General features: G+C 48.6%; 1 protein-coding gene and 1 long non-coding RNA gene across 4 annotated transcripts in view; one reads left to right on the top strand and one right to left on the bottom strand.

Moving 5' to 3' along the window:
- LOC110260393 overlaps nt 1-11583 on the top strand; it is a 13756-nt gene extending 2173 nt beyond the window's left edge. Inside the window, exons 1-2 of the long non-coding RNA XR_002343644.1 lie at nt 1-133; nt 5601-11583. The exon at nt 1-133 is cut by the window's left edge and continues 2173 nt beyond it. This is a non-coding gene — a long non-coding RNA (uncharacterized LOC110260393). The remainder of the gene's footprint in view (nt 134-5600) is intronic.
- Nucleotides 10829-15000, bottom strand: part of LMO4 (LIM domain only 4) — a 16536-nt gene continuing 12364 nt past the window's right edge. For 2 of the 3 annotated variants that reach the window (XM_021088448.1, XM_021088449.1), the window contains exon 5: nt 10829-11629. In XM_021088448.1, the coding sequence (XP_020944107.1) occupies nt 11621-11629 (9 nt within the window). In that variant the 3' untranslated portion in view covers nt 10829-11620. 3 annotated transcript variants of the gene reach the window in all.

The following is a 15000-nucleotide window of genomic DNA, read 5'->3' on the forward strand; positions in this document are numbered from 1 at the left end:
GCTGTAATGGGCAGAAGTCAGAGGTCTGAGGGCAGACCGCAGTTCCACCCGCTTCCCATCAAGCAGGGGGACGTGGCGCTGCCTAGAAACAGGGAACAGCAGCTCAGAATTAAATCAACCCAGCATCCTGCAGGTAAGTACCTCTTTTTATTCATTCACTCATTCCTACGCTTGTTCGTTTGGTCATTCGACAAAGATTCACTGATGCCAGGCACTCTTCTAGACAGTAGGGACACAGACAGAAAGGAGATGCTCGCTTGCCCCCCAGGGGCTCTCATTCTGACTGGAGAGCAGATGGTTCAGTCCCCGAGGGGAATCCGGAATGCAGTTGGGAAACCCAGGAACGCTTCACGGAGGAGGCAGCCCTGGTCCCGGAGGAAGAGCCAGGGAATGACACAGCTGTCGGACCCGCAGTGAACCCATCTGTTAAAGACGACTCCAGCGGAATCTAAGTTTCTAAACTAAAGCTACCTCCTGAGCTGGAGTAAGACGCAAAGCCCCAGCTCGCAAGTGTGCAAAGGCCAGAAGCACATTCAGAAGGGCCTTGTGTTTGTCCAAAGCAACATGGAGTAAAGTGGGCCAGATGAAATTAAAATATGTTCCAGCCAAAGATTTGTCTCATAGAAAATGGAAAAAATAAATGCTACCGATATAGAAAGGGCCCTTTGATAAATGAGAGTGACTCACAATTGCAGCCGTTTTTAGAAAATGTAAAGGAGAAATATGCTAACCAACCAGGAGCTGGGCTCGCATTGTTGTAACAGTAGCTAATGAGATTTGATACATGGCTCCTGGACGAGGGGAGAAGGCTCCCGCAGACTCTACGACAGAGGACGCCAGCAGCCCCAGTGCTCCACATCGCCCCACAGCTTATTCTGCCCATGAACAGGGGCGGCTCAGGAGCGGGGTCGACTCTGCAGAGTGACACAGTTCTGGGCCACCCCAGCCAGGCCCTCGGCACACGGTGCCAAATTCTCAGAACCTCCACGCCCTCACCTGTAGAATGGCAATAACGCACCTGCTGTGATGAGGCTGTCACAAGAGTTGAAGGAGGGGCAGGACCCAGAACCCGGCAGGATATTTCAGGCCAGGCTGGCTCAGGTGTCAGCCCCGGTGCGAAACGTGCAGGACCGTTACCCAACCTAGATGCTAATTCTCAGTCTCCATATGAGTGAAATGGATCCGTAAGACCAGCGTTATAGGTTTCTCATGAGGATTAAACCAGTTACTGCGTGTAACGTGCTGAGCTCAATAAGAGTTCGCTCTAACTGAATTACCAGACAAAGAGCAAATGATAACCCCTTTGCCTGTCTTGAAGGGGCCACAGGATGGGAAATAAGGGTGATTATCGTTTCTAAGGCAAGTGTGTGGTCAAGAGGACACCGTGACTACTCCCACGTATAAATAACGGTGCCTGGACCACTGGCTTCTTCCAAAGGCAACCAAACAGTTTTAATATTCACGAGTGTGCGATGGTTTGAATGTGTAGCGTCAACCCCCCTATCTGATGGTAGACCAGCCAGCCAGGGGATTAGCTGCGGAAGAGCTTTCATCGGAACATGGTGTCCCCGCCAGGAGGCACTGGGGCTCCGGAGAGGGCTCCGGGCTCGGAGTCACCTTCTTCAGAGGCCTCTGTAGCGTGTGACCTTGAGCCCTCAGTCAACCTCGCGAAGTCCCTGCTCCCTCAATTACAAACAGGGGAGTAGCAGCATCTTCCTCGGAGCTGAGAGCTGGGGATATCGTAGGAAAGGAGGCATCGGCCACACAAACGTTCAATGGATGTTCCTCTCTTTTCCCAAGCTACCACCATTTGGTCTGAGTTTATGGAACAGCCAATTGTGTGTAACGTTTACCTAACAAAAGCTTGATCACCTTGCTTTCCAAAATTACAGAATTAAAAACTTATGGCCACAGAAAAACCTGCACACAGTTGATTAGAGCAGCTTTATTCATAGCTGCCAAAACCTGGAAGCGACCAAGATGACGTACGTAGGTGATGGATAAAGGCACCGTGGCTCACCCCGACACCGGCGTATGATTCAGGGCTGTTGGGAGAGGAGTTATATTGACCCATGAAAAGACAGACACGTGGATGCATATATTACTAAGTAAAGAAGCCCACCTGAGGAGTTCCTGCTGTGGTTCAGAGGGTTATGAACCCAACTGGTGTCCATGAGGATGCGGGTTCGATTCCTGGCCTCACTCGGTGGGTTAAGGATCTGGCATTGCCTTGAGCTGCGGTGTAGGTCACAGATGCCACTCGGATCCCACTTGCCATGGCTGTGGTGGAGGTGGGCAGCTGCACCTCTGATTTGACCCCTAGCCTGGGAACTTCCATATGCCACAGGTATGGCCATAAAAAGAAGAAAAGAAGAAGAAGAAGGAGCCCACCCAGAAAGACTACATACTATATGACTCCAATTACACCAGGCAAACCTATAGAGACAGTAAAAAGGCCAGTCGCCGGCAGGGTTTGTGGGGGCAGGGGGGGACCAGGCAGAGCACAGAGGATTTTTCTAGTGGTGAGAATCCTGAGTGACGCTGTAATGACGGATACATGTCATTCTACATTTGTCCAAATGCAGAGACTTTCCAGCCCCAAGGGTGAGCCCTGATGTCAACTACAGGTTCCGGGCGATGGTGACACGCCAGCAACCATGGGCTCATCGGCTGTAAGACATGTCCCACTTTGGTGGAGACGGTCGGAGGAGAGCCTTGCATGTGGGGTGGGGGGAAAGTGGGAAGTCTTTGTACCTTCCTCTCAATTTTTCTGTGACCCTTAAATGGCTCAAAAAACACTTTTTTAAATTTAAAAAAATACCTATTACATTCTAAACCAAACTAAAAAAAAAAATTGGCATGTTATCCACTCTCTTGGATTCACCTACCCCGTGAAGGCCCCTCCATTGGAGAAGACAGGTGACAGGTGGCTATGATAATTTTCAAAGTAAATTGAAGACCTCATAGCCAAACCTTACATCGGAGACGCTGCTGTATTCTCTGTTGTTTCCGTGGTTATGACCCAAGATACCACCCTCAGAAGGTAAAAGCCCTTCTAGCTTCTAATGACCCATCCGATGCAGCGGCAACTACAGCCCTGATTAGTAAATTCCTATTCAGCAGATGGGCAAAATGAGGTGAGAGAGTAAATGATTAGCCCATGGCTAATATTTGATTGGAAAGACAAATTTAATTATAGGTTCCGTTTGACTTCCCTTCAGGCCTAAAATTAAGGTCCAAGTATCTGCCGACTCCCTGTTTGGTGCTTATTTCGCATGACAGCACCCCGTGTGCTTTGGGACAGGCTCTGACCCAAAAGGGGAGGCCGTGAGGCATGAGGAGCAGAGTCCAGGGTGAACATTCCACCAGGAACTCTCGGCGCCTCTCCCTGAAGATAACGGCGTCTCTCCCTTGGTCGGTGAGGAAGCCTAAGCTAAAAGAGGCCACGGACATTCACAAGCTGCCCGCAGACACCCGAGGCAAGCATCCGAGGGGAAGCCCAGAGTCGCCTGGTCTTAGAATGGAACTGGCTGACACCTTCGGGCTCCGCAGTCTACTAAGTCTTTAGGACGGTGGGGAAAGCCCAGGGCCCTCTTTAGGGGCAGGAGTCGCGGTAGGAGCAGCTTTAGAGAAGGTTTAGCAGCCACCCTTAGCAAGTGGATAGTGTTTTGAAAAGCGTTTTTTTAACTTAGTCACCCAATTCTCATCAGGCCCAACCAACCAACTGCCTAACCCCGTTTTGTTTTGAAAAATAATGTCACAAATCTGTCCAGAGCTGGATAAAATGCACGGTAATGAGTTCATTAACATGCCATCTGCATACAAAACAAGGGGATTCCAGAGGCAGAATCCTTTGGTGGGCCTGTTGGAAATCAGAGTCTAGCCTAAAAAAAAAAATGCAAAACACAACGTAGGGAGAAAAATATCACACAGCTACACCACGCTTGGCCCACAGCAAAGAGAGTCTGGCTTTTGAGAGCGCCAAAGCCAGCCGGAATCTTTCTCCCCCTTTCTTTTTAATTTTAAAACATGTTTTACTACTTAGAGGGTAGAAAAACAATTGCTTAGAGCATGAGGTCACGGATGGAGTTCTGGGAATTACACCCATCCCCAGGAAGAAAGGCCCAGCTAAAAGCCTCAGCGTCAGAAATCCACTTAGGATCGCCTGTCCTTTGAAAATCAAGCCTGTTTGTCCGCCCGATTCACTCGGAAACACATCAGGAAACTCAAATCTGCCCCCCTCCATCTCTTCGGGCCCCCACCGCCTCCTTCCCCTCGGAGAAAGGAAGGGTTCGTTTCCAGGGGCCGCAGCTTCAACAAACCAGAAGCGATGCTCCTTGCCCCGTGGTACCCCACTTTCATCAAGAATCTGTCGAGTCCTTTCACCTCTGCTCTCCGTGACACACCTGTGAGTGTTGCCAAATGCTGTACCGCATCCACTTTTAAAAACCACCAGCCCTGCCAACGTCTGAAACCTCTTGATGTCACCAGCTCGCAGCCCACGAAGGCCTGGCTGGAGTTTCAGCAGGCGCAGTGGCAGCGCCCGAGGGGATTAAAGGCCGGAGCCCCTTATTGCTCATAGTGGACTCGGACAGTCAAAGGCACATTCGTGGGGTGCGTCTGGGGAGCCCCGACAGCCACATCCCCATCTGCAGGGGAGACGCCTCGCCACCCCTCGGTCCTCCTCCGAGAGCCATCTCTTCAGGCACCCTGAAATTTCTTCGGGGCTCCCTCCTCCCTCTTTCTCATGAGAGAGATTCCTCCAGAGCCCAGGATTATATTTTATCTTTTATAGAGCCCACAAACATCTATTCCCCCCCCCCCCCCGCTGCCAAAACAAAGGTGACGGGGACACCATTCAGGCTCTTGCTCAGGCCCATTCGCAGCTCTGAGCGTGGGTGCCGTGTACTGACACCCCGGAATGTGTCATGGTTTTCCGGGCAGCTGTAGAGACGGGTATAAGCGAGTAGTTGAGCACATGGGTTGTGCAGCCCCGCCCGCTACCTGGTGCAAATCCCCCCCCACCCCATCCCGTGAGGGGACCGGCCTGCCTCTGCTGCTGTTGGGCGCTTAGGTCAGCATGTGCTCCCAACACACAGCCTCCCCTTCTTTCCGATCCACTCGCCGCTGTCTCTGATCCGTGCTGCGTTGATCCGTGCATGTTTTTTCAGGTCCTTACAATTTCAAGAGGAGATATATATATATATATATATATATCTCCATCCCTATCCTGGGAGAGGGGTAATTTAGTCTTCAGACTGGAAAAAAAAACGTATCTTGGGTAACTGACGTCTCATTTTGTACTTAGCAGATAAGAGGGGAAAGGCATTGGGCTGAGTTACTCCACGAAATAACACAGAGAAGCTGCGGGCTTTGGGAACAGGGACGTTGGCACCGGCATCCACTGCAATCAGGAATCTGCGCCAAGAACTTTTTAAAAAGGCCTTTTTGCCTAACCTTTATATCAACATCAAAAGCATGTTTTAGCAAATGGAGCAGAAATTTTCTTCGCTATTTTTCTTTTTGTAATATAGGCAGCTGGATTTAATGGTGTGTTGTAGCAATTTATTTACAAAATTTGATGTCTTTTTGGATTCTAGCAATTAATGGGAAAAGAGCAAGTACTGCCAACAAAATTTTAAAAATCAGCTCGGCGTCGTGTTTGGATGTGACCAAGGGTATATAACCTGTCCATGGGAAGACTTCGGCCCTCGCCTGTTTCAAACGACAGACAGGAGTGTTAGTTCTTTGGTGACACGTCTGCTTCTCGCCTCATGAACATGTAGGAATTTTCTCTAAATATGATCGCGTGTGTATTACTTCTTTTAGACTTATAAATGCGGGCTACTTTGACCTAATAATTCCACTGATCTTTTATTTGCCACAAATATTACAGCTCATTCAGACATTTTAAACATACCACTTGCCGTTTTGTCTGGGATATAATTAATTATCCATTTTGCTTTCTGGACTAGGACAATTCCTAAAGTCTAGGGCTTTTCCCTCAGCAACAGCGACACGTAGGCAGAGTTCTCAATTACACCGCATTTTTCATCATGAAGTTGTTGAGATGTGTCAAAATTCAAGAGACATTCCTTTTAGAGCAAGGCTAAAATATGCAGGTAATCTGAACAAGTTTTTGGAGGCCACCAGAGTGGATAAAGGTGATATAATATGTAAATGATAAATATGCTATAAAAGATAAAAACAATACAATATTTTAGTTATTTAAGGAAAGGAAACCCTAGTTCTAGCTCATAGACTAAAATATACCATTGTTGCACTCGCGATTTATAAGACAATTCTACGCACATGCCCCAAGTGCCAGGGCAAGAAGAGTTCTGGCACTTTGGGCATGAAGGACGGTGCCCAGCAAGGTTGGCGCCTGAGGAAACGGAAAGATAGGTGATACTGATCCTGCCTGTATTTTAGATTGTGATTATTTTGTTCCTCATGGAGTGTTTGTTCTAGTCGCAAAAATACTGCATGAAAGCCCCGTCTTGACGTCGGGATTTTGGGCTCCCCCTTAAACGCTGCGTCTAAAGAGAGGGAACGTCCCCTCGCTCAAGTCCGGGCTCTGCTGAAAAAGTCACCCTCTAAACCTTCCTGCGCGACCCTAAAACCGAGGCAGGAATCATTAAGAGGATCATTGAAAGGACCGTGAGAGAGAACACGGGTAACAGGGAAGGTGAACACACAGGGACCCCGACAAAGCGTTACGCAGCTCCAGACAGAGTCATTATAGTAAGCATCACGCTTAAGGAGGTCAGGGTGAGAGAAAGCGTGGCAATCCCATAAACTGACGCTGGAAACCGAAGCAGAGGCCTCGGAGGGAGGTGAGGAGGTGACACGCCCGTCGCCACCTAACCGTATTTAAAGGACAGGGCTTCCAATCGCCGCCCAGGCAGGCAATTTCCTTTCCAGCTTTCATAATTAATCTTCATTTGTAAACTGTTTGTCTTCAGATTTTCCCGTCTCAGTTCCTAAAAGCTCCATTCACCGAAAATGAGAAATTAATTTAGGAAGAAACCCTTTCTTGTTTCCCTCTTTTTAGCTCAAACGACACAAGTCCTACAAATAGACCCGCTGCACACGAGGATGGCTCCTGAAAACGTTGGGGGCGTAAGCCTTCTGAGGCAAGGTAGGGGGAACTTTCTAGGCCAAAGGAAGGTGAGACGCCTCCTGTTCTCAGCAGCTGATGAGGGCTTGCCAGCTGGTTAGAATTCAATGCTAATTGCATCTTAAGACACCACCTCTGCAACCCTTTCCCCCACTCAGGATCTTGCATCGAGGGCTCGCATTTTCTGCAAAAACCTCTGCATTTCACCTCTCTCACTCGGCACGTTCTGAGCGTCAGAAGGGTTCGGCTCAGAGCCTGTCTTTCCCCCGCAGGTTTTGCTCTGGGCTGCGGGTGCTCACAGCCGGGAAAGCGGGCCTGCCCTGCTCCTGGAGGAAGATGGACAGCTAACATCGGGGCTTCGGTGACTGGGTGCAGCCTCGCCCCTTCCACCCGAGACTCATTAAACAACTTTCCAGTGCCATTCAGAGAACTTATAACAGAATCAATGGATTCTCATCCTCCGCTTTATTAGCTGTGATTTAGGAGAGAGCCTGGCCCTGTTGACACAGCTGTAACGTGTCAGGACCTGTAGTACATTATTGGCCTGAGGCCCCCACTTTCAGTCCAGTCTCGGCTGAATCAATCTGCTCTCACACAGGTTCCCTCAAGGAAGCGCGGCCGCATCTTACGGGCAGAAAGCCCTTCGCATCCAGGGGAGAAGAGTCTCGCTGGAGGGGCCAGTCCGCCTTCCCAGAGCAGCCCTGACGCTCACAGCTCTCGGCAGGTCCCCAGAGGGGCACAGGGCCCCACATGCCTCTTAGCTGGAACCCACCGCTTTGCTGCTGGGGGAGCCCCGCCTCTGCCAGCGGGCATCGCTGGCTGTTTAACATGTGTTCAGAGCACTGCCAGGCTAACATGGCTGCTCCTAATACTTTAATTGCAGTTTCATGGAAACAAATTGCTATTTAACTGCAATAAGCATTTCTGTGACTTGGCTGGACTGACAATAGGTGAGTCTTAGTAACAAAGTGACAAGGAACATCGACCTGTAAATAGTCTGTGTTTCCAACTGGGTCACAGGTGGAAGCGCCCGGGAAAGAAACTCCTGGGTGAAGGGGGCTGTGGACTCGCTTTTCTCCATCTGTAACAGTGGTTCAGGCTACACCGAAGCTTTTCACCAGAGGGTCTTGATATCCAATGCCCGGATCCGCTGTTTGTTAGACAATTTTGTGGCCCTGAGAAATAATTTATATAAATACAGTAGTGCACACACTGCCGTCTAACTGAATTGACATTTAAGCCATTTAATTTAAGAGCTTCATTTGAGATTATTAGTTGTTCCAAATATCAGTGCTAATAAGGGCAAATGAATTTAAATACAGTTAATACTAAAAGGATGACAATTTCGCAGGCTTCATGTCGGTGTGACAGTTTTCTCATTTTGTATTTTATAAGACGCTACAGTCCGCCTTAAACTCTTTCCTAATAAATCATGAGGAGCTGGAAATAGTTTCTGGAGGCAAATGATTTGGTTTGGAGAAGCTTCATGCAGGCTCTGCTGCCTTTCTGACTGTGTAAATCTAACGAGACAGAGAGGTAGGAAAACACTAAACCCTCTCAGAGGATGATCTTTTACAAAATTGTTTCATTAGCAAGAGTGACAATTTGCATGCTCGAGACATTTATTAGGACCATAAACTTGGGTTTTTTTTAATCAGGACTTCAGCTGGGCTCCACACCATTTGCTTGCCTTTTGCACCGCCCTCGCTCGCAGGGACTGGGGGCCGTCTTGCTCGACGACGTGGTTGGGCTGAGATGCGTCCTCTCAAAAGAACAGAGCACCTCTCACTCACATCACAAACGCATCGATGAAAGGTGAACAAGCGCGTGGGTTTTGGTTTTCTTCCCCCTCAGCAGCGTTGGGGTTGGGGGAGGAGGAACTCAAGCACTGTTCACATCAGAATAAGCCTGCGAGTTTTCAGGAGCTTTCTATCTGCACTGAGCATCCCCATTAGAGCCGGGGTGTATTGTCTGAAATGCCTCTGGTTTCAAGGAAGGTTTTACCTAAAGCAAGACTACTACTTAAACATGGCCTATTGTATATTCATGGCTCCATTAGTCCTTCTCCCATTTAGCACATCAAAGAGAAGCCTTCATCACCAGCATGTGGTTACACTAACAAGAGTGACATTTGTAATCTTAGAGGCCTGCAACTTGGGAAGTGCTTTTAGAAGCTCGTTATTAAAGACGCAGCAAGTGCTTGGGGAACGAGCCACGTAACAGTTCATTTAACATCTTTAGTGACCTTACCCTCCACATCACTAAACGCCACACTGTACCACTGACCAAAGGTTATTAACTGCCTCCTTTGAATTTCCACACCGCACGGGACACGAGTGCTCACGCCAAAGAGAATTAGAGAAGATGCTTGCATTCTTATTAACACACGTCTCCTTTCCGTCCTGCGGAGTCCACACTGCCTCGGAGTATCCAGAGGGGGAAACAAAAAAACTTGAGACCCAGAACTAATTCTGAGCCATTCCCCAAGGATCCAGCTGAAACAGGTATTGTTATTCATGCGATTGTGTTCACTGTATTTTTTTATCCTGCATTTTCTTTCTCTAAAACTCGAATAAAACTATTCCCTTTAACTCTCTGCCTTGAAATTCTCCTACAGGAGGTTTATAGGGTGTTTTCAGTTTGAGTAACGATTTTGCCTCTTGGCCTGGAATCTCTGAAAGCAGATCCCACAGGGAGGCGGACTGGTAGCGGAGATGTGGCCAGCCAGATGTCTACAGAACCCACGCCTCTTCTCAGCGACGGTGTGTCTCTATCTGGAGCTTTTCCGGACCAAGAGAAAATAAAAGATGCCATTTTTAGGAAGAAAATGTAAAGCAGCATTCTGAACACACCTGGTTTTACTGATCTCTGATAGGAGCTGTCATTGAGACCGGCTCACAAAGAACCAGCCTGGCAGGGCAGGCTTTGGGGCCTTGCCTCCTGCCAGCACCGGCCCTGGGCTCAGTCCTTGGCCCACACGTGCTTTCTGCAGGACACCTCGGCAGGCAACGCAGGCGCTGTTGGGGAGACTCTGCTGCCTAGAACTAGCCACTAAATACCTCAAGACTACCACCAGATGAATCCAAATCCTCCCCCAAACACATGGAAAGGCAGGGTCAGGAGGAGAGCGGAAGAACCGAACAAAATAACTCATCCAGCAGACCACACGTGTCTTAAAGCTCAGCAGGAGATGGCTGCTCCCCCACAGAAGAGAACCCGAGGTCCCTAACCGCCAGTGGAACCGCACCAGCTGCACAGGCAGGCTTCAGAACAGCCATTTCCTCAGCGGCTATCAACTTGCTGAGAGTAGGAGATGGTCACGCCTCATTCTTCGCCACGCTTCCCATCCACGCCCAAGACTCTCCTATTGAGGAAAAAAAAGAACAGACCACACAGCCGAAGGGTCAAACCCATGTGTATGAATATAAACACACAAGGCCCGCTGTGATGGGGCGGAAGTGTGATGACGTGCCACTGACAGCGGGCTCTGAACCCACACAAAGGAGTCCGTGAGAAACAGGGCTGTGTACCCCTGCCCAAAACAGCAAAGCCCAGTAATTTGAGGACTGCCTGCTGAGTCAGAAATAAAGAAAGCACCTCCCCTCAACCCCTAAGATTTAAAGTGAGCCTGGTGTGGAACAAAAAAACTCAAGTTTTTTCCAAAATACAGATGAGAAAAAGCAGTGTTTAAACCCAAACGCCATCAAATATTTTTTCTTTTAAGTTTTTATTATTTAAATACACCATACTAGAGCAAATGTCTCTGAAAATATCACAAATAAAAGATTTTTTTTTTCTTCATTCAGCAAATTAGAAGTAGGGGGAAATTTCTACACAGTAGCTGCTAGGAGCCTGATTTTTTTTTTTTCCAATGATTTTTTTTTTTTCTTTTTTTCATTCTTTTTTTTTCCTTTGCCATGGGAGTAGCAACATCAGGACAAAAACACTTACATGCATATACATACATTGTATTTTACAGAGAGATACAATAAAAGTGTTTGTGATAGAATATCACAAAAGCCACATCTTTCCTTTATCTCATGTTCAGTTTTGATTGAAACACATTTCCTTACGACACTTAAATATACAAAGAGCAAAGAGAATGTTGGAAAGGTAAAACGCAGGGTGCCAACTCTGGCCAGTGCCCTGCTAATTGTTAATGAGGGTAGAAAGCAGATTTGAATGCTTCTTTTAATTAGCTTCATTAGTCATCTCCCGCCTCCCAAGCTCCCTCCCCCCCAAAGATGTCCTCCGGTGGATCTTTTTTCATTTTCTCTACAGTCTCCCATTAGCCCAGGTTCATGGCGTCCTTAATGTTCATATTCAGTCATTTTAATACACCAATAAATGCGGGAAGGGCAATCAAGACTAAAGAAGGTGCAATGGCATGGAGCTGGCACTGGTGCTACAAAGGTGACTTGTCTACTGAAGACACAGGGGATCCACCTGCGATGAACAAAATCTGAGATGAAGGCACGCATTCTGCATCACTCTGACCTTTTAGCAGACCTGCAAGAGAGAAGAACGGGCATCTTAGCTAAAATGCTAAATTTGAGAGAGATGAAACTCAAACACGCCTGCTTTTGTCTCCTCTGCATTCACTAATCTTCTTTTATTAGATTACGTTCCAGCAGTGACGCGAGACGGAGGCTTTCTAGGCTACTCGCTCTGGCGGCGAAGAACTAAAGCGGACCGTTTTCTGCACTTTCCCTCGCAGGGAAAATGAGACAAGCAATGGACTTTCGGGAAGTTTCTGGTGCAAGGTTCTGCAGTGAAGTGTGCTTAACTCTGTTAGAGGCAAGTTTCTTTCTGAAAAGAATGACTTAGAGCATCTTGCCTCGCGCTTGTATCTTACAAGTTGCATCAGAACCAAATCCCTCTTCAGGAAGTTTTGGGTTAAGAGTCTCAACCGTCCGTGAAACCGCTGGCAGGTTACGCAGCTGTCTGTGTCTCGGTTTCCTCATCTCTAAGGTGGGGAGAATCAGGCTGTGACAGGACCATACCGTATGGGGAGGACAGTCAGCAGTGCCGGGCACTCGATACCACTAGACCAACACCGAAGTTACCGCGATCACTCTGCTGCCCCGTGTCCCCAATTCGCCCGTGCGCTCGCTTCTCTCTCTAGGCGTGTGCACCTGTGCACGTGTGTGTACCCACGCAGATGTTCAGACACTACTCGTGGTGTTTCCTGTCTGCTATGTCACTAACAGGACATAAATTCTGTAAATACACCCAACATGCAATGTGTTCATAACTAGAACGTAGTCCGTGGAAGTCGAACTTCGACGTCTCCGGGAAATGACAACCCACACAGTCGTCAAATACAATCTGTTTGCAATTACCAGAATGAAATAATATATATTAGGGTTTTATGGGTTTTAAATGACATTTTGAGCTTCCCAGGAAGTTCTCGTCTCACCCTTTCCCTAACTTACTCAAAGCCTGAAGTCTATTAGGAGCTGCGACCCCCCACTTCCAAGCTAATTAAAGTGGTGGAGGCTTAATTCCCCAGAGTGGAGGCTCAGTGTGAGAAAGGTAATTTGTCTGTCCAGCACAAAGATGCGGGAGCAGCCAGCGAGCATATTTAATAAATGAGCATCAAATGTCCTCCACGATGGACACACACACACACACACACACACACCAATTACGGACATAGACTAGATGCTCGCTCAGTTTTCCTCCGGCCCAAAGAGACTGAAAAGCACAGATGATCCGAGATGGAAGCATCAGTCCCGAGTGGAAGAAAGAGCTCCAGAGCAGGCCAAAACTTACACCCCCTCCAAGAAAAACGTCAGCCACAATTCTTGATTGTATTTACATAACTCTACAAGCCCACACTCTCCTGACGGTGGCAGCCGCACCTCCTCTGACGATACAGGCCAGGCCGTCTTGCAGAGCCTGGAACACTACTGGTCTGAGGTCGCAGTCAAGGGACCATGTGATTTAAGAGCGTAAAATTATTCTTCTCCGAATGTACAACATACAGCGAGTGACACAGGACAACAGCAGCGTCACTTGACATCCCAGATACTGGGCACGAATTTCAGGAGGATAAAAGTTGAGAGGGGCCAGACGATGGGGCCTAGCCTATACTTTCCATACAATTAGCTGCCTTAACGAAGGGAGGGACAAATAATCGACTCATTACTTTGAAGCCAGAGGAGGCTCGGGTGTATTTATTACGCCTCGTGCACTAAAAACGTAATTGGTTCTGCGGACAGAAGGAAAGCGGCCAAAATTAATGTCCAATTTTCCCTACAAAAGTATGGAGAACGAGAGAGAAAATAATAAAACGGAGCGATTTGTCATGTCGCCCCCATCTCATCCCCTCCAGAGAAGAAATCATTTTCAAGCATTCTCCAGGTCCAAAAAGCAGGTTATGCTCCATCAGGATGTATGTTCATGACCCCCCCGCACCCCGCCCCATGCCCGCTCATTAGCATCTCTCTGGACCACGGGAACGTGCCCGGACCTTTACTTACAGAAACCACCTCGGGCCTTGACTGCGCTCATGGAGAGCGGAGCGCCCAGAGCAACCCTGAGACACTCAGGCCCACAGAACATTCTGCACTAATGCCACCCCCGCACACGGCTCCTCACCCACGTGTGACAAGCCCAGGGCCTGAAGTGAGATTTCCGTGCGCCTTCAAGCGCTCCTAACTCCTGAAGGCCACCTGTCCTCTGCTGGCTTCCCGCAGGACGAAAACACACACAGGTAGGTGCTCCTCCGCCGCCTGATACATTCCGTCTCCCGGAGGGAACACCCTCCCCGGCCCGGCCCGGCCTGGCTGCCAAAGGTGCCCAGACAGAGGACGAGGACGCAAAGCAAAGGCATGACACACACACACAGGCTCTTGCAAACACCGCACCCCGGGACCGACGCGCCTCCCTGACACCCCTCACGTGACGTCATCTCAGACTCAGCAGGTGGTGCCCGAGACCCAGCCCAGTGGACGCGAGGCCGTGCTCAGTCCCTCCCGTGCTCAGTCCCTTGGGCTCTGGCTCCGTTTTCCACCTTGTCTCACATCCTTCCGTGGTCACGGGGCACACTGGTGGCCGTAACCATCATTTTTTATGCTTTGCCAAGTCAGGGAAGGACATGGTATAAAACCAGCACCCGAAAGCCCGGAAGACCCAAGCTTTGACACGGAAGGTGGTGGGAGGAGAGCAGCCCTCCGAGTCGCCTACTGTTCGTTTCTGGCTCCCGAGCCTCCCTACGAATGGCTTTGCCTCTAAGCTGAGATGGGTGATACCTCCAGGGGTTCCTGTCACCACCCTCCACCCTGCCCTGGAAAGTCACGTCCTTACAACCGAAACCATAAAAATGGGTAAGCATGTGCAGGGACCGGCGTGGCCTTAAAGAAGCTTGAAATGGGTCGTCCATGGCGACTGGTGAATTTCCAAAAAAAAAAAGTCTTCAAAGAGAACAGAGACTATTGTATGGAGCTTTTCCCACAGGAGGAACGGGAATAAGGAAAAGTGCTCGTGCTTCGAGGCGCTCAACGTTCCCCATAAAGAACCGGAAATACATTTAAAACCATCTCACAAAGCTGAGTAGGGAAAGCAACCCAAAGGAGCGTGAAAACACGGCGGTGTCATTTTAAACAGCTCAAAGTTTTCAAATATTAGTCATTTTCCCCGCACGCGGCATTAAGAAAATGCATTACCGAAGACAAAGAAGCCTAATTTTTTTCCTGAGACTTTTGAAGCTTGCTAAATTCCTATTTGCAGATAAATGTTGTTTTTTTGTGATCCCTACAACAGACATTAATGAAGTTCCTATTGTAAATCCATAAAGAATTACCAAGCGCGGTGTGTGCTTTTTGTTTCAATGCAATAACTCAGTGCTGTGTGATTGCCTGGGTTAATGATGAAAA

Source organism: Sus scrofa, chromosome 4 (assembly GCF_000003025.6).
Source record: "Sus scrofa isolate TJ Tabasco breed Duroc chromosome 4, Sscrofa11.1, whole genome shotgun sequence".
Lineage (NCBI taxonomy): Eukaryota > Metazoa > Chordata > Mammalia > Artiodactyla > Suidae > Sus > Sus scrofa.